The sequence below is a fragment of the Psittacula echo genome, assembly GCF_963264785.1.
Source record: "Psittacula echo genome assembly, chromosome: 3".
Classification (NCBI taxonomy): domain Eukaryota; kingdom Metazoa; phylum Chordata; class Aves; order Psittaciformes; family Psittacidae; genus Psittacula; species Psittacula echo.
This window is the reverse complement of record NC_137736.1, coordinates 3,325,299-3,351,741: the sequence shown is the minus strand read 5'-3', so window position 1 is coordinate 3,351,741 and position 26,443 is coordinate 3,325,299. Positions and strand designations below refer to the sequence as shown.

Genomic DNA, 26,443 nt, shown 5'->3' with positions numbered 1-26,443 from the left:
AGAAGTGTGCTGTGTGGACAGCAATGATTGGTATTGAAGTCACCAAAATCTTTGTTTTTTCATATATGAAAGGTGAATACTCAACACTTCCAAATATTGAGCACAATTTAAATAAAGACCATAAAGACAGAACTTCCATTAAACTCAACACCAGCATTCCTAAGTCCCATAAACAGCTTTGGTAACCTCAGATAATCTTGATTTGGGCTGATCTGATAATCAGGAGATTAGGATTATCAAAGCTAGATTTACTGCTAGGGTTAAAAGAATGTGGCTGTCATTTCATCTTAGACTACTTTTGATTCCAAGGATGCACACAGACACATAAATCCCTTTTCCTTTTATGTCCCTTTCAATGTAGTGTAACCACATGGGCACAGCCCAGGAAGAGATATAAACCAAAAGACCTGACACTGAAATCCTGCTTGCTGCAGACCAAGAACGTCAGGAGAAACAATGTGAACCCATCAGAAGCACGCTATACATTCACAAAGCATGCAGGAATCAGGCCTGCAGAAATACACTTGTAATGTACTGCGAACATCAGACCCTACAACTATGTTTGAATTGGAAAGATGATGTAAGAAAGAACTGAAGTTGCCTTTTGTTTAATTACTTAAAACTGAGTATTTCTTTCCTCTTATTTAAACATCATCACAAAGAACATAAACGATGCTCTTCCAGGTTTGAATGAAAATTTCTCGCATCCTAACATTTATGAGATATATATTTGGTGTTTTTAGGAAAACACTGGAGAAAGCACAAGAGTTACAGCCCAGAAGGTAGAGTCATGCAGTGGTAGCATAACTAGAGAATAAATCAATCTCAGCTTTGCACAGTGTACTGATTATGGTATTTGTATTTTCAAGAAATATGAAATAATAATGCAAGTTTAGAATCCTGTTACACCACTAAGGTAATACATGAGGTGAGTATATATGAGATGTGGCCATGGATATCTACATATGTGGTTGTGGAAACATATGGACATATAGACAGCAAGGGAGGCGGGAAAAGGGGAGAAGATTGGCAAAAGAGAGATTTGGCTGTATTTTGTGACAGGTTCTAATACATTTTATGTTGGTTTTACCACGATGCTGTTTCTGCTGCTGGGGATAAAAAAAAAGAAGAAACTATAAGGAATCTGAAGTTGCTCTGAATCTGAGCAGTTACTGCTAGGTGAACAACAAATCATGGTTTCTTCATTAAGAAAGTGCACATTCTTTCTTGAAGAAACAGTCAGTGGCATTTCACGTTATACCATCAGAGTGTGACAGACTACTTTAGGAAGCAGCTTTCATATGGGAGATGATCTGCATTTTCTCCTTGACACATCAGTTCATATTCTGACGAATCCAGTCATAAAGTGCTGTCACCTTAGTGTATACACCAGGACGATTGCGTCGAGCACATCCTTCACCCCAGCTCACAATACCAGCAAGGTACCATCTATTCCCCTTTCCTGTGCAGGCCAAGGGACCTCCAGAATCCCCCTGAAATGAAGGGAGTTCAGCCATTACTGCACGCACACATACACACACAGAAAGCTGTAACAAAGGTTAGGTTATTCAAAGACAGTAAATTCCTGCCCCTCTTTCTCAAATTAAAATTTAATATTAGAATCTTATTTCTGGATAGAGTGTACCCAGCTAGATGTCAAATTCCCTTAATTTGTGTTAACTTACGGAAGTAGCACACTAACGGATATAAAACAATGGCAAGAAGTAGTTCTTACAAATACTCATTGCTAATGTCTCATTACAGGATCCATACCAAGCCTGATGACAGGTTGAATGGGGAGAGAAGACAACAGGGATGGAAAGCAGGAATTCTACTACCATTTGACCATAAACTGTTCACAGGTTGAAGGCAGAGCTCTTATACCGTGTGTTAAATAGGAACATAAAGATACCACACACACACAACCAAATGAAATAAAACAATCACAGGTACAATTAAGTATTCTCAGCAGTTTCATAATCAAGTCTGTGTCTACATTCAAGGAGAAGAGGAAGGAATAAAGACCAAGGAATGTGCAAATAAAAACTGGCTTCTCAAAGGGAGCACGCATCCCTGTAGTGCGATGTTGAAAAGTAAAAAAGGCCATTTAGTTCAGTTCACAGGATCAAACTGCATTTGGGCTCACAACTGCTTTGTGCCCTTCATTGTGTTAACCTTGTATGCTTTCTGTAAACACACCACTCCACAGAACTCCGAGCACTTATGAACACAGCTCATCTCTGCAGCTGTTTGTGATGCATAACAAGCAGTCTGCAGCCTCCAAGTTGACCCTGGGGTGTTTGCTCACTTGGAGCTAAACAGTGGAAGGGGTCAGAAGAAAGCCGTGTACCATGAAAAAGAGCGACAATAGAAAGCCTTCATCACCAAACCAAACAAAATAATCAAGAAATAAGAAAAGAGACACAACAATTCTGCCCCAATCTCAAGCTGCTGTCATACTGCCAATTCTGATAATCCAAGAGGCTGACCTCAAAGTGGTTTGAGACAGGAGGCTATGTAGTCTGGCCAATTACACAGCTAGTTCTGAAGGACTGAAGGGGCCGTATGCTGGTGGAGAGAGGGAGGATCCTAAACAGAGGAGCCAAGATTAAAGAACATCCTAGAGTGATGAGAAAACAAAGTCTGAAAGGCTAAGTATTACATCCTCTAAAGATGAAAGGTATTTGAAAGCTTCACATAACCTGTGCAATAGTCACACAGTTTGCATGCCCATGACAAAATGAAACAAGTCAGGATCCCCACAAGTCTCAAACTACTGAAAGGGCATTTCTTCAGCAACGTATTTTTTGGAAGGACATCACATCTCTAACCCAGCATCTTTCAGCAAAACAAGTCCAAAGTCTAAAGTTACAGACAAGCTGCACATAAAGTTAAGGAATGAAAAGAAAAAGTAATCAAGTAAAATGTAGACACTCAGGAAGATTCTTCATATAATGTGTTGTGTATGAAGAGGTTTTACCCATTACAAGCTATGATGCTGTAAAAATTATTCCATTGCATTAAAATAGTAAAATGTAGCTATTACATTAAAATTCTGTCAAATTCCACAGTCTAAGATCAGTAACACATTTCTGTCCCTTCACACAGTAACTGATGTAATAGCCATGCCTGTAGTTTTGCAAAGCAGTATTTCTCTAGAGATTCAAAGTTTATGTCAAATTTCCTTCCTCATTTTGGATACCCTTCAACTGCCATGTTAACCACACACACACTCAAGACATCTCACTTTACTACTACTGAATAAAACCCCCTGGAACAACAAACTGCGAACAACCCACAGCTTTGAACAGTTTTCCAATGAAAGCAAATATTCTTCTGTGGGTTTTTCTACAAGTTCCGGATTACCTGGCACGCATCAACACCACCGTTAAGATTTCCAGCACACAGCATACGCGATGTGATAGGATTATCATACAGCTTGGTGCAAACACTTCGGTTGATTATTCTCACTCGAGCTTCTTGCAGTGTTTTGGCAAGATGACCTATTAGAAAAAGACAAATAGTATTGCAGAGGTTATGGAGAGAGAGATTTCTAACAAAGATATCACCTCAAACAAAAGAGAATAACTCCAGACTCAAAATCTACCCAGCTGATGACAGAAGAGTAATTCCCCCCACCCTTCGATTCCTGCCTGCCCTCAGCTTTTGAAAGCTGTTGCCTACACTACAGGTTCCCCGTCCACCACCTTTCCATTTCCTTAATCCTTATCCTTACAAGCCTGTTCTGCCAGAAAGCAGTAAAAAGGCCATGCAAGTTGTAAGACTCCACGCAGTGTGACTGGTTCTGAATGCCATTTCAAACTATGCCCAAAGCTTCTTCTTGTTATTTACATTATGGTTGTTCTCTGAACATTGTCCAAGTCCTACTGAATGACATTTCTACATGCTTTTCTATCCTCTCACTTTTATGGAAGGCACTGAGGAATGAAGCTGAGAGGGGAACAATAAATAATTTGAAACATAAAGTTCATAAGTCACAAGTGATTTTAAGAGCTTAATTCTGTATTATAGTCTTGGCATAAGGTGTCAATGTTAACTGAATATCCTCAGTTATGTTTTGACCAACAGCGAACATAACCTTTTCAATACCTGAATGATCAGTGGAAGCACTGGGCTTTGGTTTATTTGCTCATTCAGCTCTGAGGATGAGTTGGGAATGAAACAGGTAAGCCAGAAAAAAATGTGGGTTTTTTCACATGCCATTATATTGACTTCTAAGTGTTACTTACATGTGTTAAAATGCAAGTCATTGTAAGAAAGCATCAATCATAAAACCATTTGTATTTCAGTAAGGTATTAATTATCTAGATTTAATATTATTATTTTAAAAAGACATGTTAAGAAAGCCAGAATTACCACAGCAAATGGCTTCTGATCAAACACAAGGACCTAGGTCTCAGCACTATCGTGGGGACCACTGTAATTCTGAGGAGCTAAGCCCAGATTCCAAAGCTGGCTCCCATTAAATGCTGAAACAGGGCCAAGATCCTGTGGGATCACCCACCTTTTCTCTCCAAGTGCTTTTTTACTGCCTCTCCATTGCAGCATGCTGCTCCAAGCTGCACAGAGGCAAAACTCTTCATGGGACATACATTAAATTGCCTTTCGTTAAGACAAACAAAATGAAAAGATTTTACACAATACTCCTGCAATTATTGCTGTTCATGGCCCCATATCGGCAAACAGAGTCTCAGAGGCAACTTCTTTCTCTATAATAATTGCAAATAACTGTTTTCTTTACCAGTAAGGTTGCTTATGAACTATTCACTAGATAAAATGAGCCATGAGCATCAAAATAGGCATATTTTTGTAGACCTATGGTCATTTGATTTTCAATGGTCTGTGACACCTGAGTACTTACAATAGTCATCTATCACCTGCCACCCAAGCAGACATTTAGAACTGACAGACTGTAGCTAAGGGGCCATTTTCCAGCTATTTATAGACCTACTAAGTAAACCAAAGGTATTACATTGCTAGAGTTTAACACGAAGCCAAACTTGCAAGAAGTAAATCCACGAAAGGAACATACTATTTTCTTTTATGGCTCCCCAGCCAGTTACATAGCAGACAGTTCCATAAACAAATACTCTAGAGGTGCTGGGTAAACAAATGGGCTGTACCAGCTCACTGAAGAATACAGGAGTCTCCATTTCCAACAGGGCAATGTCATAGTCTGAGATAGAGTGGTCATACTGTGGGTGGACAACAATCCTTTTGATTGATCTCATAGCTACACGATTGCTCTTTTCAGTAATGGTACGTAAGCCCATATATGCTCTCCATCCCGAAGGAACGGAGTATCTGTAAAGAGAATGTTTTCAGAGCGTCCCATTACAAAGTAACGTGGCGTCAGTTCACTCCCTTTTATCTGCTTTTCAGTATTTAATGGAACTCAACAAACCCAAAGTCGATGGAGTAGAAAGATAGATATACTATGGTGTCCGTGTCCTAAAATACTAAGAAATATTTTTACTTACTATTTTGAAAAAACTATTTTCCTGGAGCTATAAGACCAATTCCTTGCAATGCACTATTCTTTGGAAGTCAGAAAAGCTGACTCCTTGCTGCAATGAGAAGGTAAGTCTTCAATTTACACTACCTAAACAGAACACTGGCAAGTTTAACACTCCACTTAGCAATAAATAGTTCTTTTCTTGGGGGAAAGACCATAGCTTTTCCTGAGAAAATCCCTGCCTTATGGTGTTCATCCCAAATCTAACTCTATAACAGTGTAACTTCCTCATACCTCACAGAATCAGAATCCAGGAAGCAATGGGCAGCAGATAGGAGCCACCTATTGGAAATAAGAGATGCACCACACACATGGCCATGCGCTCCCATGTGCAAACTTGCTTGCCAAGGCCACTTCCCAGATCGAGCGTCTTCACCTCCAACAATTCTGTTTTTCTTAAGCTGGTGTCTTCCACAGGCTAATAGAGATAATTTAATAAAATCATCACAAAAACCACAAGGTCATTTCAATTTATTATGCTTAATAAAGGAACTTTTACCCATGCTCCTCAAAGCTGTTAGAAAATAAGAAGTATTTTCTTGCTGTGCGATCGGTAAAGAGGTAAGTGTGCTTGCACACTTTCACTGAATAGGCAGCTCATTGATAAACCCATCATTACCTATCTTCCCTTACAGCTTTTTGACAAGGTTAGTAACTCAAAAAGATATTTCAGCACAGTTCTAAGCTGGGTTGTTCCAAAAACTGATTTGAATCAAATCTCGTATCTTCTCCCTCCTTACATAGGAGTTTGTACAAGGAGTAAACCTCATTGACTGCATTTCATTCAGTAAAAACCAAGCACTAAGACCTACCAGCTTACCCTGGAAGAGTGCATTGCTTGAAATAAGTCATCATAGACAGATTGGATCAGTGGATTTGAAATTAAAGAGTGAAAAGTTCAAGACAGACATTTTCATACAGCTGCTAGCAGGAGATGAATTTCTTTAATTCACATTTGATTTAATCGAGTCTTAATCCAATAGTGCTTGACCACAGCACACATTCCTGACTCAGTTTCCCAAAGCCATTCCTTTTTAAACAAATGTTACCACACCACAGTTCATTTCATCAGATCCATCTGCACAGTCTCTTTTCCCGTCACACTCAGGATTTGGCTTCAGCAAGCATTTTCCATTGAGGCATTTGTATGCATGAGGGGAGCAGCTTTCATAGGCTGAAAGAATTTAGAGAAGACAGCGTCATGTTTGGAGCCACGGTTTCAAATGATCAAAATAAACTTGCATTTTCAACCTAAGTGATAAAATTCGTTCAAAGCTACATATTGCAGTGTGTTTCAAGTCGTAGTCTGTACTGGTATAAACTAGTCCCTCTATAGAGGGGGGACAGGGGGAATGTTCCACTTCGATTAACAATCACCCTAATTTTGGTCTCCACTGTTCATAGGGAAAAAGGCAGAGGAGCCTTCAGGTGTTCTCACTCACATGTTACTTCACTCTAATCTGACCAAGCTGGGCTTGTTTTAAGCTTCACCAGCCCTACTGGCATTACAAATAGTAAATCTTCACAGTGGACATTATCTAGAAGTCAACCTTTTTATTATTAAGTAAAAGCTGAGAAAATTGCGGAGGAGCTTTATACCTGCTTCCAATAATTTTTTGGCTAAGGATTATCACAGTTTCACAGGATTCACAGGGAATCCTGACAGATCTCAGCCATAGGTTTCCATTACTATCATTCTCATTGTCACTTGTTTACAGTGACTCAAAGAGTGGAAGGGATTTATTTACTTTTCCAACAAACAAGGACATGCCCCTGGCTAACTGAAGCATTCAAGTCAAGGCAAAAATTACAAAGGCAAAATGCAACAAGTCACTAGGGAGACATTACTAGTACCAGCAATGTCTGTAACTACTGTGGATCTACAGTAGAAGAGACCACACATGCGGCAAAGGGGAGAAGTCCCAAAGCTATGATGTTTCTCTCCTTTACATTATTTGGTGCTGATATGGCTGTTGCTCAGAGAAAGTGCTCTTATAACCGAATCACTAGCAAGTTGTAGTTAGGTCATCTAACTAAAATCACTGTTAGCTTGGGTTTTGCTTCATTAATTTCTTGTCCAGACTTTCCCAAGAACAAGTTATACTCTGCTTGGGTTTTTTTTTTTTCCCCACTATTATGAAACTTGTACTTTGTGCTATGAAAAAGATAGAAAAATACTACGTTTATGCATTAAAATAAACATATTCCTGCTTCTGCTTTCCACCATCTTTTGGAAATTAGCTAAAAATATATACTTACAGCAGTTGTTTTCATCACTGTCCTCCCCACAGCTGTCATCATCTCTACAAGTCTTATACTGGTGCTTACACTTCCCATCACCACAGTTCAACCGTTCTGGATTACAACCTGAAGAAGAAAGGTCTATAAATGCTTTATAATCCCAGTAGCTGGATAGCAGCCATATGCTACACTCCCTACCAGAGGTCACCTTGATGTTACTATGCCATCTCTGCCAAACATTAGTCTACCTTGGTTTTTGATATCCTCCAGTGACAGAGAGACTTACTGCATTACCTAATTTCTGCTGCGCTCTCTGACCTCACACTGCTTTCTGGTCTATCTTTCTGGCTGCTCTTCATTGTTCCCTATCTTTGGTGTTCAGGGCACAGTCTGGGTGTAGTACTCTAGCTGAAGCCTTCCCACTGGTGACTGGGAAGATCAAGTGTGGCACTTAAAACAAAAGCCCGACAAACCCAAGCAACAAAACATTGAACAAATACAAACCACAAAAAATTGTTTAACTCTGACTTTCAAATCTGCTTTTGAGCTACTGTCACCCCCAGACATTTTTCAGCTGAAAAATCAACTTAGGAAATCCACACGTGCATTTGATTACCTAAGTTCAGTTCTTGTCTTTATTAAGTGGAATATAATTTCCTCCATATACATTCTCCAGCTTGTCAGGGTGAGCTGTTTAAATACATCACTAGGGACTGTAGTGACAGGACAAGGGGTAATGGGTTCAAACTTAAACAGGGGAAGTTTAGATTGGATATAAGGAAGAAATTCTTTACTGTGAGAGTGGTGAGGCACTGGAATGGGTTGCCCAGGGAAGTTGTGAATGCTCCATCCCTGGCGGTGTTCAAGGCCAGGTTGGACAGAGCCTTGGGTGCCATGGTTTAGTGTGAGGAGTCCCTGCCCATGGCAGGGGGGTTGGAACTGGATGATCTTAAGGTCCTTTCCAACCCTAACTATTCTGTGATTCTATGATCCCTCTCACATACATCTCTCTTTCCACGATGTGGCACTTTTCCTATTTCACAAGAATCTTCTCCAATCTATCACTTAGATCACTAACAAAAAATATACAGAACAGACACTGGCAGAATGACAACAATAATATCCTTTCATTTTGGTGGAGTCATTGGCAATCACGATCTGGAAACAGCTTTGTATGTTCTTTTTCTCCCAATGCTTCCTTTACTTACTGATAAGTTTGTCACACAGAACAGCACCAAAAATATAACTTCTGCTCCATTTATCTTGTCACAGCAGGGAACTAAAACAAGGTAAAAACCTTCATGCTGGTTTTTCCACACCTATTTCACTGTTTACAAATAGTTTGCTTTGACTACTTGTTGCTTTATTTGTTTTTGGAAGCTTAACTTGTAAAGCTCAGTGTAAAATCCCCTTTCTGTTCTTTTCTGTTCTCCCACTCTTTAAACTCATTACTCAGCCTCTTCTGCAGGCTTTTTGATCTTCACCGCATCCTACATGTGATCTTAAAGATAGCTGCCAATATTTAAGAGATCGTTTCAGCAGTTTCCAAGCTTCCTGGAGGAAACTGTTTACAGGAGAACACAAACAAGAAATAGCTGCCCTACCACGGTCTAATCCATCACTACCGTCTGAGCAGCCTTTCCAGCTTTAGGACTGGTTGCTTGAAAGAATGCACATTCTATCCTCACATCTAAGGACAAGCCAGAAAAGTAAGAAATTAACGGCACTAGGAAAGCTGTTGCAGTCTAGATGCATTAACACAGAACTGTACCATGGAGAAATATTAAAATGGCTATTAAAAAAACAAAGCCAGGTGTCATTTTTAACCTAAATTGAATGAAAACCAGGAAATCCTATCATACTTGGCATAATCTGCCAAAGACTTTTATCAAGCAATTTGAATTAAATATATCCATACTCACCTAAATGGACTTAGAAAATGAAATTCACATTCGTTGCCTGATTCTAAGTGTTTCAGCACAGATATATAATTACTACTGGTGGTTAACACCTCTTCAATATGTTAAGGTAATGGATGTTACACAAGAGCGTCTAAGGGCTGGGGGGGGATATGAGTGGTGCTAGAAGTCAAAATAAGGCATTCTCCGTAGTACTAGCAATACACATATCCTGACATTAAAATGTTGTAGAATTCACCTCTGTACTACTACACTCCAACTTCATGTCTGATGTGAACAAATGCTTTATCAAACACTTCTCAAATCTAGCAGTTTCATTACGGAACAGCCTTTCACCAAGAATTCATTTCACTTTCACTTTAATTCACAACTGATATCAACGCAGAGGTGTTTCTTCGCAACATATTAAAAATATATTCTGCCATTTTTCTTTCTTTGTGTTTTATTTTCTTTTTGGGTTTTGGATTTTTTTTTTTTTCTCCCTGGCATGTCTAAAAATAAGAACTGTGAACGAAAAAGTATCCAAAAACACTCCTCCTTCTGCCCAGGTCAAGCTGACTTAAAATATTTCCCCTCAAGCACCACAAACAAATTAATAGCTAAATCAGACTGCATGACTAAACACATTTGTCCCACTTTTATATAATCAGTTCCAACCTGTAGTCATTTAGTACTCCTCACTGCCTTGCACATGATGCTGGTGGGAAGAAAGCACACACTACACAACCAGCACTAGCTCAGAGCAGGAGTCTCTCTAGTGTTCTTTTGACCATTCTCTGGAGTTACTCAGCTGATGGCTGGCATTTGCTTCCCAGTTCAACTCAGAGCAGTGCCTGTGATTTCTAATAATTGAGCTTTGATAGGCTTTCAACAATGGAAAAGTCTGATCTGAGGTGGGTGCCTGCAGGTACTAAAGACGTGGGAGAAAGTTATTCCCACCACCACCCCTTACTATTGCTATAGGCAAGGCTATAATGGAACACCATCTCTCTCAATACATCCTGCTCTCTCAGTATCAACTTGATACTGACATATCACAACTAGTCTGCACCTCCTGATGGGTCTTCATACAGGTTCTTAACATTGTGGCTAAAGATGAATTACATGGCTTTGTGTCACCTCATTGCTGGCTCAGTTGTAGAAAGGGAGCAGAGCACACAGAAAGTAAAGGCTTGTACGTGCAATAAAGACTGGGGATTCTCTCTGTTAAAAAAGCCCCCCAAAAAACCAAAAGAAAACGACAAAAAATACAAACAAGGTATTTTTAGGCTTTCATTCATCTCTGAACTGGTTTTGAGGCAGTAAGCTCAGTAGCAATAGAACACAGCGTAGTTTTCAACTTTTTCCATTAGAAAAAGACACTAGTTGGTAGAAAAAGAAATCCCTGAAAATATGAATCCTATGCAATGACTGAGTACAGAATCTACCGCCTGTTTCTGATGAAAGACATGAAGCAAGAATCTATTCCAGAGACCTTAATACATAAATATGTCTAAGTCAGCAACAATACTCAGAACTCTACTCAATCAAGCTGAGGATCTGAAGAGGTTTCACAAACTGAACTGATCTCTTGAAATCACAGAGAACTTTAGCCACCTAGATGTCAGCTAGGGTGAACAACAATGGAGGTCAACGGGGTAAAGGAAAGAGAAGGTACTTGCAAATAATACATTGCAGATGCATCTTTTCTAAGAAATATCACAAATAAATATGTGTATGAAAATACCTTTTCCACCTTCTAGAAGCATCCGAAAAAACATAACCCTTACCCAAAAGTGCATAGACTGGGGAATCAGGAAAGGTGTGTAAGAAACTCAATCGTATTCCTGAAATACTTGCTAGCATAGGGGTCCTCATTGACTCTCAGTGGAACTTACATAGTTTGTCTAAACCTAGAAGCTCATCCGAAGCATGCTGAGTTGTGATTTTAAAACAAAGACGAATTATTCATTGTTAACTCCTGTTGGCACAAGAGTCATGCTTAGAGGCTCTCTCCTGTGCTGTTTTCATGGTGCAGCTTGGCTATTTTAAAACGTTGGCAAAAATGACAAAAAATTAGATCCAGAGAAATGGAAATTTCACTTCCCATTTTACAAAAGTGTTGTGAAAAGATAGAAAATGAATACTAACGTCTAAAAACATCTTTTACCTGATTTTGTACATTTATTTGTTCAATTAGATACATAATAACATTTTTAACATTGATCTCTTGCACTTAGGTTAAGGTGAAAAGGCAGGTTGGTTTGTATGTGGTTGGTCTGTCAAGGTTTCTTGGAGGTTTCTCCTTAAAAAATAAAGCACATGCTTATTCACTTACGGTCTGTGTGACTGAAGGCTTTGTATTCAATGTAAAACCCTCTGTGGGTGACTATCTCGTCAGAATGGAAGTTGATTGCGACAGAGTAACCGTATTCTCTGTTTCTGTTGCTTTCAGGAAGAGCTTTACAGTATCTAGCAAGGCAAAAGTGAGAATTATCAGCTTCTAACTAAACTGACCATTACCATCCAGCTACCTTTCCTTTTGATGAAGGGTACCAATGCTGAAAGCTTGAAAATAAGAAAGATCAGCTATCTTTTAGTGTTAAAACATCACAACAGAAGTAACAGAAAGCCTACTTACAAACGTCTTCCTCTACACAACTTTTCTGGGATTAGTAGACTTTGAACCAAACACAGCAAGATGATCCATGTCATAATCTACCTTAGAAATAAAAACCACTTTGAAGCATGCTTGATCTCAGATTTCCCTTTTAGACTTGCAAACCAAAAGGCTACAAATCCAGTAACAGAATATGGAATCATACAGCCCAATCCAGGAGCTCCTACTGGTTTCACTATACTCTAGATACTTGTTTCTTGAGGTTTGGCGTTTGCTGTTTGTTTGGGTCTTTGGGAGGCACGGGGGTTTTTGTTGTAAGCACACACATTGCAATTCACCTTATTTACAGAAATGAATATGACCACAGAAGAGTAAGGAGCATACAAAACGAAACTTCAGATGCCACAAGCTCTTCCCCAACATGAAGACCACTGCCAGGAATTTACACTTCAACTGCAATTGCATAAAGTCCCAGTTTTCTATGTCATTTTTCTCAAAGGGATCAACAAAGTAAGTGCCTAACACTGTAGAAAAGGCAGGATGCTTAAATGAACAAAATGACAAATTTTCAGTATTAGGGCAGGATTAAGAGCATTCTTCTGCTGAAATTCAGTGGAAACACCCAATTTTTATTGACATTTATTTTCCTGCACTGGAAGTGGCAAGACATCTTTTGCTTAAGTACAGTATGTTGCTCAGAACATTGAAGTGCAAATTAATATGTCAGAAAACAGCGTATTTACTCACCTAACCCCATCAATTTCTAACCAGTCTTTATCACATTTACTGGACCCTGGAGACTTGTCTTGAATTTGTATTATGAAGATTTTTAAGGAGAGCTTGTAGCCAGGCAATGGTGCCTAAAAATCAAAGGACGAATATCCTGACACACACAGCCAAAAATTAAAAGACCTGTGCTTCTAAGATGGTAAATCCTGTTTTGCTTATTATCAGATTAAAAATACTGCATTTTTATTAAGCAAATCATCACCTTTGAAGAACCAAAACACTTTGCTATTTTAAACATGTATAGAAATCCTTTTAGACCCAAATTCTTTGGCCAGACTGTGCCAGATAGAAGCATGTAAGTCCTCCTGCAGTCAGCACAAAGCACGATATTTGAGGTTCGTGCTACGTTTGTACTGCTATGTGTTCCAGGAGCTTAAATAAGAGATTAAGGGTATCTATGGCAGCTGATCATTCAATGGCATTAGCTATGACTTCTTTGCTTTAGAAAGCCTTTTTCTTCCTTTTCCTGCATACAGATGAGTTTTATGCTACAAGCTGCTACCAATTTTCATTGAGCAGGTGAAAGGTAGAGACTTTTACCAACTCACAGACATGAAGAGCATCCTGTGCCAGGGAAAGTCAAAAAAAGCAGTTAAACGCTTAATGGAGCAGCAGATAAACACACCAGGGAAGCTAGCGGAAATCAGGACCAGTTTCTAACTCCAGCCAAAGGGCTTTCTGGAAAGCCAGAGCTGAATATATGAGCCAGAGAAGTCCTGTTTCTGCAGACCTCAAGGAAATATATTGTGGTATCCATCATATGAGGCATGATTTAAATGACCTTCTTCTTCTTCCTGACATAGAAGCAAAGCCCTGATTATTAGTGATTTTCTCTGGCTGCTAGCATTGTCATCTTACCCATCACTCTGTTTCTGTTATGAAAACTCAAACTTTTGGCAGCTGGCAACGACTCCTTCCCATAGCTGGCACTTGTAGGTAAGATGAGGCTAAAAATGGGTGCCTAAGAAGTCAGACGCAGTACTCTTAGTGTGTTTTCCCTCCATTTCACCCACAACAAAAGCCATTTCTCCCATTTTTATGTCACACAAAGCAAAGTCATCGCTAGCAGGTTTCTCAGCACTTACTCTGATGATCCAGCGGCAGTCAATATTTGGTGGGTAGTAACTTGGGTAATAAGGGGAATTCAGCGTCCCATTCCATGAAATATAATGACCACCACACACTGGGAGAGAAATACATCAGCAAGAAATGCAGTTATCTCAGCTGGACTAAAGTGCAGAGCCTACTTCACTCGCTAGGACCTCCTCTTTGTACAGAAACAGAAGCATCAGTTGTGACAGTGTTACAGTATTAATACTGTATTTTGCCTGTATTAACAGAAAATCACGTAACTTGCACTTCCCCCTCACACTGAATTTCTCCTATTTTTGGATCAAATTACAACAAAGGATAAATACAAAACAACTCTGACTGAAGGTTTTGGTTTCTTGGGGTTTTGCTAAAACCCCCTTCTTTCATGGTAGGTGGAAGCAGCAATGAAATGTGGGTACAACAGACCTCCCACTTCCAATTTACTTCTGACCTTTCTGTTGACTTTTTCAAGCATTAAAAAGCAATCAGCCCAAAGTGAAACCTCTGATTGATTCCACATGAACCAGGGCATTGTGTCTGTCAGTTCTCAGTCTGAAAATTCATGCCACATTTGAACAATGTCTCTGACGTTTTATTTCTATCAGGATCTCTCTTACATAACCAGTCTTTAGTGCTTTTAGTTCCCTTTATGTAACAGAGTAAACGCAAACATGAACATAACAGAAAATAAGATGACTTTGAAAACAGCAAAGTCTTGTGGCAAACCCTGGGCTACACATCCTTTGGAATGCCCATCCTCAGAACAGTGGAACAGCTTTAATTTGTAATGTGCAAGGGAAAAGTATTTGCCCAAGCAGAGACAGAAGCCAAAATGTGTAAGCCTTGGAGAAGTTTATCCCCTATAATTTGTTCCACAAGTTAAAACATAGTCACTTGAATAATCGACAAAACTCTTTCACTTGGACCTCACCAAGTAACTGTGGCTAAGTTTTCACTTGAAAAGCTCCCATATCTTCCGTAAAATTAACAATTATTAACAACTGTTTTTTATCCTGTTAATTAATAATTTACATTTAAGTAATTTAATTTAACAATTTGTAAAACATAAGTTAACAACTTAAAAATATTTATCCTATATATTAACAATCTATTGTTATTCAAAATACTTCACTAATCACCTGCATCTCCTGCAAAATTCATAGTACTCCATAGGCTTGGAATATACTGCTTGGGTCTTGAGTACACTTTTCTTAACTGCATATATACACTGTACATATGCAGTTAACTGCACTGAACAGGGCTTTCAGAAAAGGATCAGAGACATATTAGAGAGATTTGCTCTTTTTCCATGTTCATTAAAACCACATCCCTAAGCTGGGGATTGATTGCCAAAACTGATGCAAGCGCTGCTCTGTCACAGAGGCTATCTAGCTTTGCCGAGATATATAATGCCTGTAGTGCTATCTGACTGGCTGCTCTGCTGCCATTGCTCAGCGTTACTGTGTACTAAGGGTAATGTCTGGACATTCTTTTAGTGGATCAGAATGATAATTCCATGACTTAGATGCCATCAATCCATCTCCCCAAATATACCCAGGCAATATCAACTTATTTTTGATTTTAGAGGTAACAAAAGGGATAAGTGTGCTTACATCAGATGCTTGTTTCCATTAATTACTTACTGATTTTAGGAACAGCTTCAAAGTGAGCTTTCAAAACGCTCCTTTCTTCTCTTCGGTCCAGTGAAAAGGTAAGCAACATTACATTACTTGATGAAGTTAAACGCACAATAGGAGGAGTCCAGGCCCCAGGTCCACACCATCTGAAATATCCCAAAAATGGTATCAAAAACCTCAACCAAAGAAAACCAAAAGAAAGCGTTTCCCACATTCCAGTCATCTTTGCTGAGAAAGGGGGCAGAAGTAACACTCATCCTGGCATCTGCTCTTTCAGAAGCATTCCACTGGCTACCACTTCCCTATTAGTATTGCACCCAGTTGATAGTACACAAGACACTAGTTTCCCAGCACCGAGCTTTAGTCACTCTGGATGAACATCACAGACACTCTTGCCTAAAAGGTGCCTGGAATTTTCTGACCTGCAGAAGCATCAGAAAGGCAGTGCCAGATTACATGACTTCAGCAGTGATAGAGACACTGAGAAGCAGCTGGTAGCACCAAAAAGGCAACAAGTGGCAGTGAAGAAGTGCTGAGCACAGTCTATGCTATAGACAACAGGCCCAAAGCATTTACAGTCCATTAATTTTCACACCCCAAAAGCTGTCACAAAAGATGTGAAGCCCCATGCGTGGCAAATAATTCTTCTTAACCTTCTTCTTTTGTTTAAATAATAGTGAGTTAATTTACATCCCAAACCTTGAAAACTAACTACCATTTGTAATCTGAGATGCCTTATTGCATCTCTAAATTCACCTGTATATTTATTCCAGTTTGAAACCCACAGTATTTTTTGGTTCCTTTTAATAAATTTACAAATCAGTGTAAAAAAAACCCCCTAAGTTTTCTATTTTCCTACGCATAACAAATGAAAGTAATTAAGTCTAGATCTCACAATCTCAGAGTATTTCCATCACAGCCTTATTATTTGACACCACCAAGATCCAGAGTGACAGCATTAAAAAACCTGAAAGTAGCCATTTTTGGCTTTAGCTGGCTATTCCCTGCTCCCATTTCATGTGAGGCACTAGACAATGGATCTATGATTTGCCTCTTTCACAGACACTACTAAATACTTTAAATCATAATCATAATCAAATCATGTCAAATCCTTAACAAAATTAACACTTTGAGTCCTCTCTGCACTGCCCTGTTGAAGACTTTGAGCATCTTGTCATGCTATCCAGCTGACAGCCTGACTTATCTTGTAGCTGTACCTCTTGTCACAGTATCACCCAAGTAATAAGGCAAGCACATATGAGAAGAGTTGTACACGTGAGATGTCTACTTTTAGGCTACACCTCACAATCCCAGCTCACTCACTCTTTAGTTATTTGTCACTGAAAACTCTGTTGCTGCAGTTCACAGCAACCGGTGAGAATCATTTTAGTCACCATGTGTGATCCTAGACCTGAACAACAAAGAATAACAAGCTATAACACAGTAATTTCTGGCTGTCATGGATGTTGGAAATGATATTATTAGTTCTACCACATCTGTCCAAAGTATGTCACTAGCTGCTTGTAGCTTAAATAGAAAATTAATAGGCATATGCAAAACCACACATAGCTAGGGTGGCAACAAAAGTAACCAAAAAAAGTCAACTTTTCTTGAGCACCATTAGGATTTTAACATAATTTAAATGATCAGGTTCTGGTTAGGTTCTTTGATGGGTATCAATGCACGTTCTTGAGCATTCTGTCTTGCAGCTTACTGCGTTGATGTTCTCCAACTGTATTACATCGCACGCCTGTATTGGTTTTGCTAGCTTCCAGGTGCTTTCATGCACATGGCCAGCTCTACATTTCAGGTTCCTAAAAAGCAGAGCCATTGCTTATAACATGCAACAGTAACAGTCCCATAATCAGCAGCAGAGCAGATGCAGCCCATCATCAGGAATGGGATTCTCCGTGCTATGGTACAGTCTGAGACTAACTCCTTACACAAACCCTATGTTCATTTCCATGGCTGTCCTTCTGACAGTCCACCAACGACAAGCTCTAGTGTGTTGTTGCATAAGGAGAGAAGTCAGTCTGTTACCTTCTCAAGTAAGTTAAGGTACTACTAAATCAGTGCGTTTGAAACACTCTTAACTGAACCTGCATGCTCAGCTAGCCTCTATAAAAAAATATCCCCCTTGAAAACATCTAATCTCAGGCTCTAAAACTTATTTTGTTAATGAAGGCAGATTCAGGGTGGATAACGTGTCCATATGTGAGATTTGACTCTGGAAAACAGGAGCTGTGTGGCTACTGAAGGTTAAATGTCATCTGATCTCACTTATGCGAATGGATGTCACAGGAACTCTGATGATGGAGCCTTCCATAGACACAGTACCCGTGTTATAATTAAAGATTTAGCTATGACCGGAAAGTTTTAAAACAAGTCTATTATTTTCTAAAAGGAATAGAACACTGAAAAAAGGTGTCTTTTTGAGTTATTATGGGAAAAAAACTCTTTTAAATTAATCATAATGTAGAATAAACCTCACAGAAATTCATAACAGGCTTCCCAAGCAAATGGTCACTTCTCTGTCAGAGTTCAAGGAGCATCTGGAGAATGGTCCTAGTCATATTGTTTAGTTTTAGGTAGATCTGTGAGGGTTAGGGAGTTAGACTTGATTCTTATGGGTGCTTTTCAACCCAAGATACCCTATTATCCTAATTCACTGCAGGAAGGAGGGAGAATATGGAAGATCTTGTTATTGCCTTATACAAGATTTTTAAGTTGCACTTGGAGTCTTACGTTTTGGAAGCCCATTTAATATCGATTTGATATCACTACAGTTTCAAAGAGTTTCTGTAGAGCTCAATAAAACATCTTTTCTCTGTACTATCATACCTTGTAATGATCTTGTTCTGCAGAGGAAGAAGGAAATCATATGCTGATAAATGGTGTGATGCACAGCTCTCTGGAGTGACACCATGCAAAGTGATAACTACCAGCCTCACCACATAGTTAGAAGGAACTCGCAGCCTCCATTGATAAAAAGACTTTTTAGGATTCATCAAAGTTAGAGTCCTGTTGTTACCTGGCTTGGCATACAGGTCAAAGGATGCTGCTATACAAAAGAAGCTAGATCAGTGGCTGAAAAACTGTTGAGTTGAAAGATAAATTATTAGGTAAGATTTCAGAATAAGCAGCAACAGTTGCCTACCACACTTCTTAACTATTCTAACCTTTTTTTATCCTTACCTTTGCAACTCTATCCCCTTTTCCCTACCAGACTGCATCACCTTGTAATGCTTTGGCCAGGGAAGTACAATGTTCAACCACCAGCAGCTCAACACACACTCAGCAAGCAGGAGGGGACTTGGCTGCAGCTACATCTCTGCTTGAAACCTATTGCTTCCTTTGCCATATTCTCTTCAGCCATTGCATGGATGCAATGAGAACAGTAAGTATACGAAGTCAGTCTCAATGCGCGCTTGATATGGATAAATAGGGCAAAGTGAATTAAAGCTCTATAGTACTTGACTGGTCACTGACTACGTACAACCACAATTATCTAGCCATAAATCAAATAAGTTATGTATAATTTTGTATTCGCTTTTTAAAAGATGCCACGTAAAGGAGCCACAGCTCATTGCAATTCAGTGGGAGCTATTAAATTTCAACCATTGAAGTCAGAACATGAGAACAAAAGCTGGAAGGTATTTTCATCCCAGCTTTCATTTGGAACACAGGCCAGGGAGATCCCTGGTCTGGTTATGTTTGTAGGCCCTACAGATACAAGAATAACGAGGAAGCTGCTATTTTTCTGTTGCACGATTTTATCCCCCGAAATGATATCAGTTGGGATTGAAGCATTATTACCTGATTTTAGCATCACATCATATTCTGTGGGATCTGAAACTGAAATTTAATAACTATCAGCCACACAAGCCAAAGACACAAACAGGAAAAAGAAAAACAGACAGAATAGGTATTAAATGACAGGTACATTGTTACCAAAAAGCTCCATCGTTACAAGATCAAAACATTCCTCCCCAAAAGAACTGGACATGTCAGCTGCTTGTTTAGCACTGATTTTCTTTATTTCCACTTGGGTTAAGTTTTGCAAGGAAGCAACCACATCCTGTGGTGCCCAGAATGTATTCCAGTAGTAAGCCCGAAGTCCAGACTCTCCTTCACTGCAGAGGGAAAAAAAGCGTTATATATAGACTCCAATTAGCATCTTGGACATGCTTTCCACTGCTCTGCATTTTCAGCTTGCACAGATTTGTAGCCAGTTGAACTGCTGCCAAAGAATTGCAGCTGAACATGGTGGCCAAAAGCACTCTTGTTTAACAATTGTTTTTTCTATACAGTAGAAATGCTTTGGGAATATGCTGCTTCAACTGTTACACGCTGAGATTGAAAACTACACCTCACAGTAAATCCTTACAATATCTTTTATGGAATTGGATATTTCCATCCTTGATGCATAATTACACACTCTTAAGACGATATTACAGCTACAGACACATTTTTCCTTAATATTCTTCGACTGTGGCACTATATGGCAATATAGTTTTATGCTCATACAAACATTTCACATAATTCTTGTTGAAATAGACAATCTGTATGTGTACAATCTGTATGTGTGTGGAGACCTCTTAGCAGCCTTCCAGTGTCTGAAGGGGCCTATAAGGATGCTGGGGAGGGACTCTTCATTAGGGACTGCAGTGACAGGACAAGGGGTAACGGGTTAAAACTTAAACAGGGGAAGTTCAGATTGGATCTAAGGAAGAAATTCTTTACTGAGAGGGTGGTGAGGCACTGGAATGGGTTGCCCAGGGAGGTTGTGAATGCTCCATCCCTGGCGGTGTTCAAGGCCAGGTTGGACTGAGCCTTGGGTGCCATGGTTTAGTGTGAGGTGTCCATGCCCATGGCAGGGGGGTTGGAACTGGATGATCTTAAGGTCCTTTCCAACCCGAACTATTCTATGATTCTACGTATGCAGAGTATTATTTACATGATAAAAACAGACAGCCCATCACACTCCTGTTAAAATAGCCTATAGACTTCCCAAAGTATTAGGAGCCTACCAAAACAGTAGTAGCCATCTGCTCAGTGTATTCGTATTTCTCACTAGGAGCTTAGAGTGCCCTGTCTAACTACACTGCTAATTTTTGCTTTGAGAGGTTAAAAAGGAGCTTCACAGCAAGACCAGATTCTGCAAGCAGTCAAGGAAATTAATTGTAAATTCAAAAATGAAATTGTAATTGTAATATAAAAATGTAACTTCAAAAGAGAAAAGCAGATAAAAAGAACCACAAAGAAATCCATAAACCAAGGAACAATTGTTCATTTGTTCAGACTTCATTTTTCTCTCCGATTCTATAGGGCAATACAGAATCCACACTATTAGCGTAGCTCTTAGCTCCCACACTTTAGGTGCATTTCTGCATTTCTCATTCTCTGTTGTAGAAATCTGCAGTGTTCTTCCAAACTTATAAAATCCATGTAAAAAAAGATAAAACTATTGCAAGAGAACATCTCAAATTTATACCATGTGCAGGAACAGGACCCACCTGAAAGCAGCCGCTACAGACTTCAAGTAATACTTTCCCAAGAAGGAAGATTCATATGTTTCTGCAAACTGTTAAGCAATAGCAAAAGAAAATGTAAAGCGTTACATTTTAGCGCCAATACCATCTCCTATTCTATAAAGTATTTGTCTTTTTCCTCCTTTTCTCTTCCTCATCCCTCATATTACAAGTACTACCTGTATTTCTCACAAAATGTGTCATACGAATCAGAAATGTGCATTCATTTGCACTAAAACAGACCCAAAACCTTTTGAGATGCATAACATTTCAAGACCATTAAGACAGCTCTTGAAAATTAGCCATCAAAAAGAAGCCTTTAAGAATACCTTTATATTTCTGTTTCAGTCTTTCAATTTCTAGAATATAATCTGGACAGGAGCAACGTGTATTGGCTCTGCACAAAGCAGCTTTGAGAGAGTAGATTAGTTCTTTTGAGAAGCAGAGGCTAACAGAGAACTGCTCTGTGTTTAAGATCGCTGTTCACAGGGACCCAGGAAAGAGTATTGATCTCATGAATAGGAAGTTGCATGTGAAGTGCAAGAAAGCAAATGTTGTAGGGGATAAGGGAAAACAAAACCAAGTTAGACACAGAATTGGAGCTATATGTAAAAAACAAAACCAAAATGACAGCACAAATAAATGCACACCAAACCAAACACACTCCAAATTCCTTTAAGAAAAATATTTTGTCCATAATCCTGAAACACCCAGATTTTATTACCTAGGGAATAGGTATTAAAAACCCCAGCTCTCTAGCTACATTCCTAAAACTGTACACCATCGAGGCACATTCTAACTTTAAAACCCTTATGTGACTAAATGGAGTCTTCTCCTCATTCTCAGTCTAATTCTGTATTAGATACGCTGAAGTTATTGTTATATTTATGTGGGAACTTACATATTTTTGTATCGCTTCTGCTTGCAGGAGGAATTTCTGTGACTTTGGATCGTTGAAGTCACTTGTGTAAGTCACATTAGGAATTTCTACACTCCCACCAATATAAATAAAGGAGAAAGCTGGAGCTGAAGAAAAAAGGATACAAAGATGAGCACAGCCAATAACATTATGGAAAAACTTCCAGAACAAGAGGCTTGAAGAAGCATGTATTTGTCCTTGGCATCTGTAGGTATTAGTTCTTAAAAGAAACTTTGAATAATTGCCAGAAGGCTAAGTCAGTCCCAAGGAAAGGAATGAGGTATGGGTTCAGACGGGCATTTCTCCTGGGAAGCTTCAATTGCTAAACATCCATTTACTGCAGCTATCTCCTCCTAAAGAGATACAGTTTTAACAGCTGTTTGTTGAGATCTGGGAAGGACCGTACATAATTTACCTACCCATTCTGTTTGGAAAGAGGGAATATAAGATATTAAATTCCTATGTGTTCTTGGGAAAGACAACAGTTATAACAACAATGGTATTCACAAGCAGAGACGAAAAGAAGAGTTAAGAGATAAAACACATACCTTTGTTATTCTTGCGCAACTACCACCTGTTAATTATTGTGCATTTTGTGGCTTTAGCAAAGACATTAAGGAGAAGGGCAAGTGAGCAGTTTAGACATGCATTATCTGTTTCAAGCATAGCTTTTCCATAGTAATCATTCACACAGTGCGAAAATACCCATCCCACCCAGATCATGCTGGGGAATAACTCTTACAGAATGAGTAGTGCAGGACTAGCAAGGTTGCTGTAACTACTAAAAAAACCATAGATAATATTCCTAGAAGCCATCTTCTCCAGAAACACGACCTCATCCATTTGAAGAAACAATACTTCTGACACAAGCCTTCTTGGTAGGCTGGGCAGCAGCGAATATGCAGACTTTCCTAGAGAAAGACACAGGAATGCATCAGTAAGATTACAAAAGAAGAGCTATTATACAGTGTATTTACCTTCTTAGTTTTTTTAAAGAGGTTTAAATTGAGATAATATATTTCACATTATCAGCTCCCTCACACCTGAAACCTCCATTTCTCTGTTTTTTGTTTGCAGCATGCATTTCAAGCTATGTAAGCAAAGGGAAAAACTGCTATCGCTTTCATTAGGAGCAATTTGCATATGAAGAACACAGGTGAATACACATCAGAGTAGGCAGAGAGATCCTTTACTGTGTTCCTACTATAAAGCTTAGCTAGTAGTGTCTCTTACCTGCCCTGCAGTCTGCTCAGAACCGTGCGGAGCTGGTATGCTGTACACAGAAACCCGGCTGGAGGGGAAAGCTCGTATCATGATGCCTTGACAAATGCCTTTTGACTAACTTAATAACAGAACCCTAAATGAACCTCATCTCTTCAACATAACCCAGAATATTGCACTGCTCTCTCCACTAGGCACACCAGGCTTCTCTCATTTCAGCTTTGACATATTGCTTGAAGCAGGAACCAGCTGATCTGCAATCAAAGAAGGTGGGTAGGAGAAGTTACCATCACTGTAACTCTTTGTTTTCCTAACTGGCTAAGTAGGGTATGGATCTCAATTTCAAAACAGATCTATTACTCTTTTCAGAAATACAGGAGTAGGAAATAATTTGTGGCAGAATGCAAAGGACATGCAAGCAATTTACAGATAAGAAGTTCCAGAGAAAGATAAACGAGGAAACTTCTAGTGAATACTTGGTGGAATCCACAGAAATATATATATCTGAGAGAGGAGAAAGGCACAGTTCTGCAGACCACCTGAATTTTCCAGCCACAGGCCACTACCACAGAATAAATGTAACTGCAAAGCAATTCACGGTCGCATTTCTGGTTTGAAATAAAAACCGGTTTTAAGTTACCAAATCAACAAGTTCACAGTTTCATACGTGCAAATAGGAAAATCAAGGATGTATGCAGGAGACTAATCTATTTCATACGTGTCGAGAGAGATAGCGTGTGCACAAAGATCGAAACTTGGAGGAACAAAAGTCCAAGAAATCTCAGCCCTGGGAAACAGAATGGGAACAAACAAACCAAGCCCAACACAGATCACACACAGACTACAAAAGGGATTAATTGGAATGCAATCCTCACAGCTCAGGAACGCAAACTGCAACTGTAGACAGACTGCTTTGCTGTAGTCCTCTTTTTCTCAACACTATCTCTGCCACACACCAACACGCTGACTGACTGATACTTTGCTCCTTCCCTTACGGAATAGAAATGCACAGAAAAAGTATATAGAGGAAACAAGGACTCTCTTTCATCATCGCTAAAAATGGTATCAGGACTTTATTTACCATTATATACATGCAGAGAACTCCGTTCCATAGCAGTACCTCTCAGAGAGGAGAAACATCAGTTTGATTGGGCAAGGACAAGATCGTTGCAGTAACACATCACCATGTTTACTCACCTTGTCAAGGTTGCCTAAAGATAAAGAACTCAAGTCCTCAGGTGGATGAACTCCATTATGAAGAAATTAAGGCAGGAAATGAAAGAGTTATTAACTCCAAATCATGCACTTAATTAAAATGAAAATTAGAGTATGAGTAATTCTTTTTACCATGCTTAACCACAGACCTAAAAAATGAAGACCCTACATATTTTAGAGGATTAAGTTCACTTTCTGCCCTCTCTGACAGCTTTTCTTTGTGGAGGAGGAGCAGAAGAGGTAGGGAAAGTAGTATTTGCAAGAGTACTAACAGTCTATTGCTACCTCACAGTTACTACTGTATTGAGCCATACACAGCTCAGAGGAAATGACTGAGTAACACTTAAGTTCTCCCTCTATGTGGTCAAATATACCTTCAGCTTCTCAATAAAATGACAGCTAATGCACTCAGCTGGTACCTGGAAAATTAGCACAAAGTGCCAGAAGTTTATTATTGCACTTCCTCCTGCATCTCCAGGCATCTGCAAAGAACAGCCACCACAAAGAACAGTCTTGTCCTCTTCCATCAAAGCTTGAACAAAGGGTATTTTTAATTCCATATCCAAATTCCAGAATCAGCAGGGAGAAAAGCAAAGAAATTCCACCAATGAGCATTTTTTCCAAATTTGATTTTTAATGAAGAAAAGCAAAACATGTTTTATACCAGGAAAACAGTTGTCAAGTTACAATACTGAAGGCACATATTTGTGAACCCATGGTGCAAAATTTGACACTCTTGTGTAGACACCTGGGAAATTCGGTCTTCCACATCCATAACCCCAGCTAACAATGCCAGTCAAAAACCATTTTCCATCTCCATTGCTTTGACATGACAATGGTCCACCAGAATCACCCTGAAAAGAACATATTGAGTTGTAAGTGTTTACAATGCAGATTATTAAAACTGGGACAAAATTCCACATGACATAATTTGCCTAGGCATTCCCAACAGTGATTGTATTTTCCCATTCACATAGTTCAAACTTTCAGATGGGTCAATAGGGTTTTTTCTTTCTTTCCTCTTTAAAGAGACTTATTAGACTAGGTTTGAAATTCACATTTTGTTTCCTAGTTTCAAACTTGAAGCTAAGCCCCTAATCTGCTTCTTAATATGCATCTTCATTTATAGGTTACACATTAACAACTCTAAAACATAGTAAACTTAAAAAAAAATGAACCAAAACAAACAAAAACATTAAATGATGATATAACTTCTTTCAAATTAAATGGAAACAGAATGAATTCCTCTATTGATTGCAGTGGAATTCTTTAAAGGAAAAGAGCCCTACGTGTTTTCCTCTAGTAGATACAAATCAGCATGTAATGTTTAGGAGCACGTAATGTCTTGGTAACTTAAGCAGTTAAAATGAAGTCTGTTATTGACTACAAAGATTTATACAGGATGACATAACTCCATAATACAGAACAAAGCAAACAGTACTCTTCTTTTATACAGTATTCTTGTAGAAATATACTGGCAGAGATTTAGGCAAAAAAAATGTGCCACCATGAGGGCAAATTTTCTTGGACCAACCTTATACTTGCCTGAAAGACTCTACTGTACACACAACATAACTGAAATAGACAAGTGGCTGCAAATTAAACTTTACCAAAACACTGGATGCAAAAAAGGACTTCCAAAAGCAAAAGGTGAGTCAGTAAAACATAAGTGTTTTGCAAGAGAAATGCTTTCATTACAGAAATACGTTGTTGGAGCTAGCAAACGATTTTGCTTTAACTTTAT

At 39.0% G+C, this 26,443-nt stretch overlaps 2 protein-coding genes across 2 annotated transcripts in view; both read right to left on the bottom strand.

Moving 5' to 3' along the window:
* Window positions 1–1,334: 1,334 nt before the first annotated feature.
* Window positions 1,335–23,577, bottom strand: LOC308218920 (suppressor of tumorigenicity 14 protein-like; the record flags this gene model as incomplete). Its single annotated transcript, XM_080613450.1, has 17 exons — window positions 1,335–1,493; window positions 3,367–3,503; window positions 5,054–5,325; window positions 5,771–5,954; window positions 6,591–6,710; window positions 7,796–7,903; window positions 12,014–12,147; window positions 13,043–13,155; window positions 14,170–14,267; window positions 15,820–15,959; window positions 18,655–18,871; window positions 19,630–19,668; window positions 19,765–19,946; window positions 21,330–21,397; window positions 22,246–22,370; window positions 23,006–23,174; window positions 23,497–23,577. The coding sequence occupies 17 exons, from the start codon at window positions 23,575–23,577 to the stop codon at window positions 1,335–1,337; spliced, it is 2,346 nt and encodes a 781-aa protein (XP_080469576.1).
* A 1,805-nt stretch (window positions 23,578–25,382) lies between these two features.
* Window positions 25,383–26,443, bottom strand: part of TMPRSS7 (transmembrane serine protease 7) — a gene marked incomplete at both ends in the record, with an annotated part of 29,639 nt that continues 28,578 nt past the window's right edge. Inside the window, one exon of the mRNA XM_080613175.1 lies at window positions 25,383–25,553. Coding sequence (XP_080469301.1) covers window positions 25,383–25,553 — 171 coding nt within the window. The remainder of the gene's footprint in view (window positions 25,554–26,443) is intronic.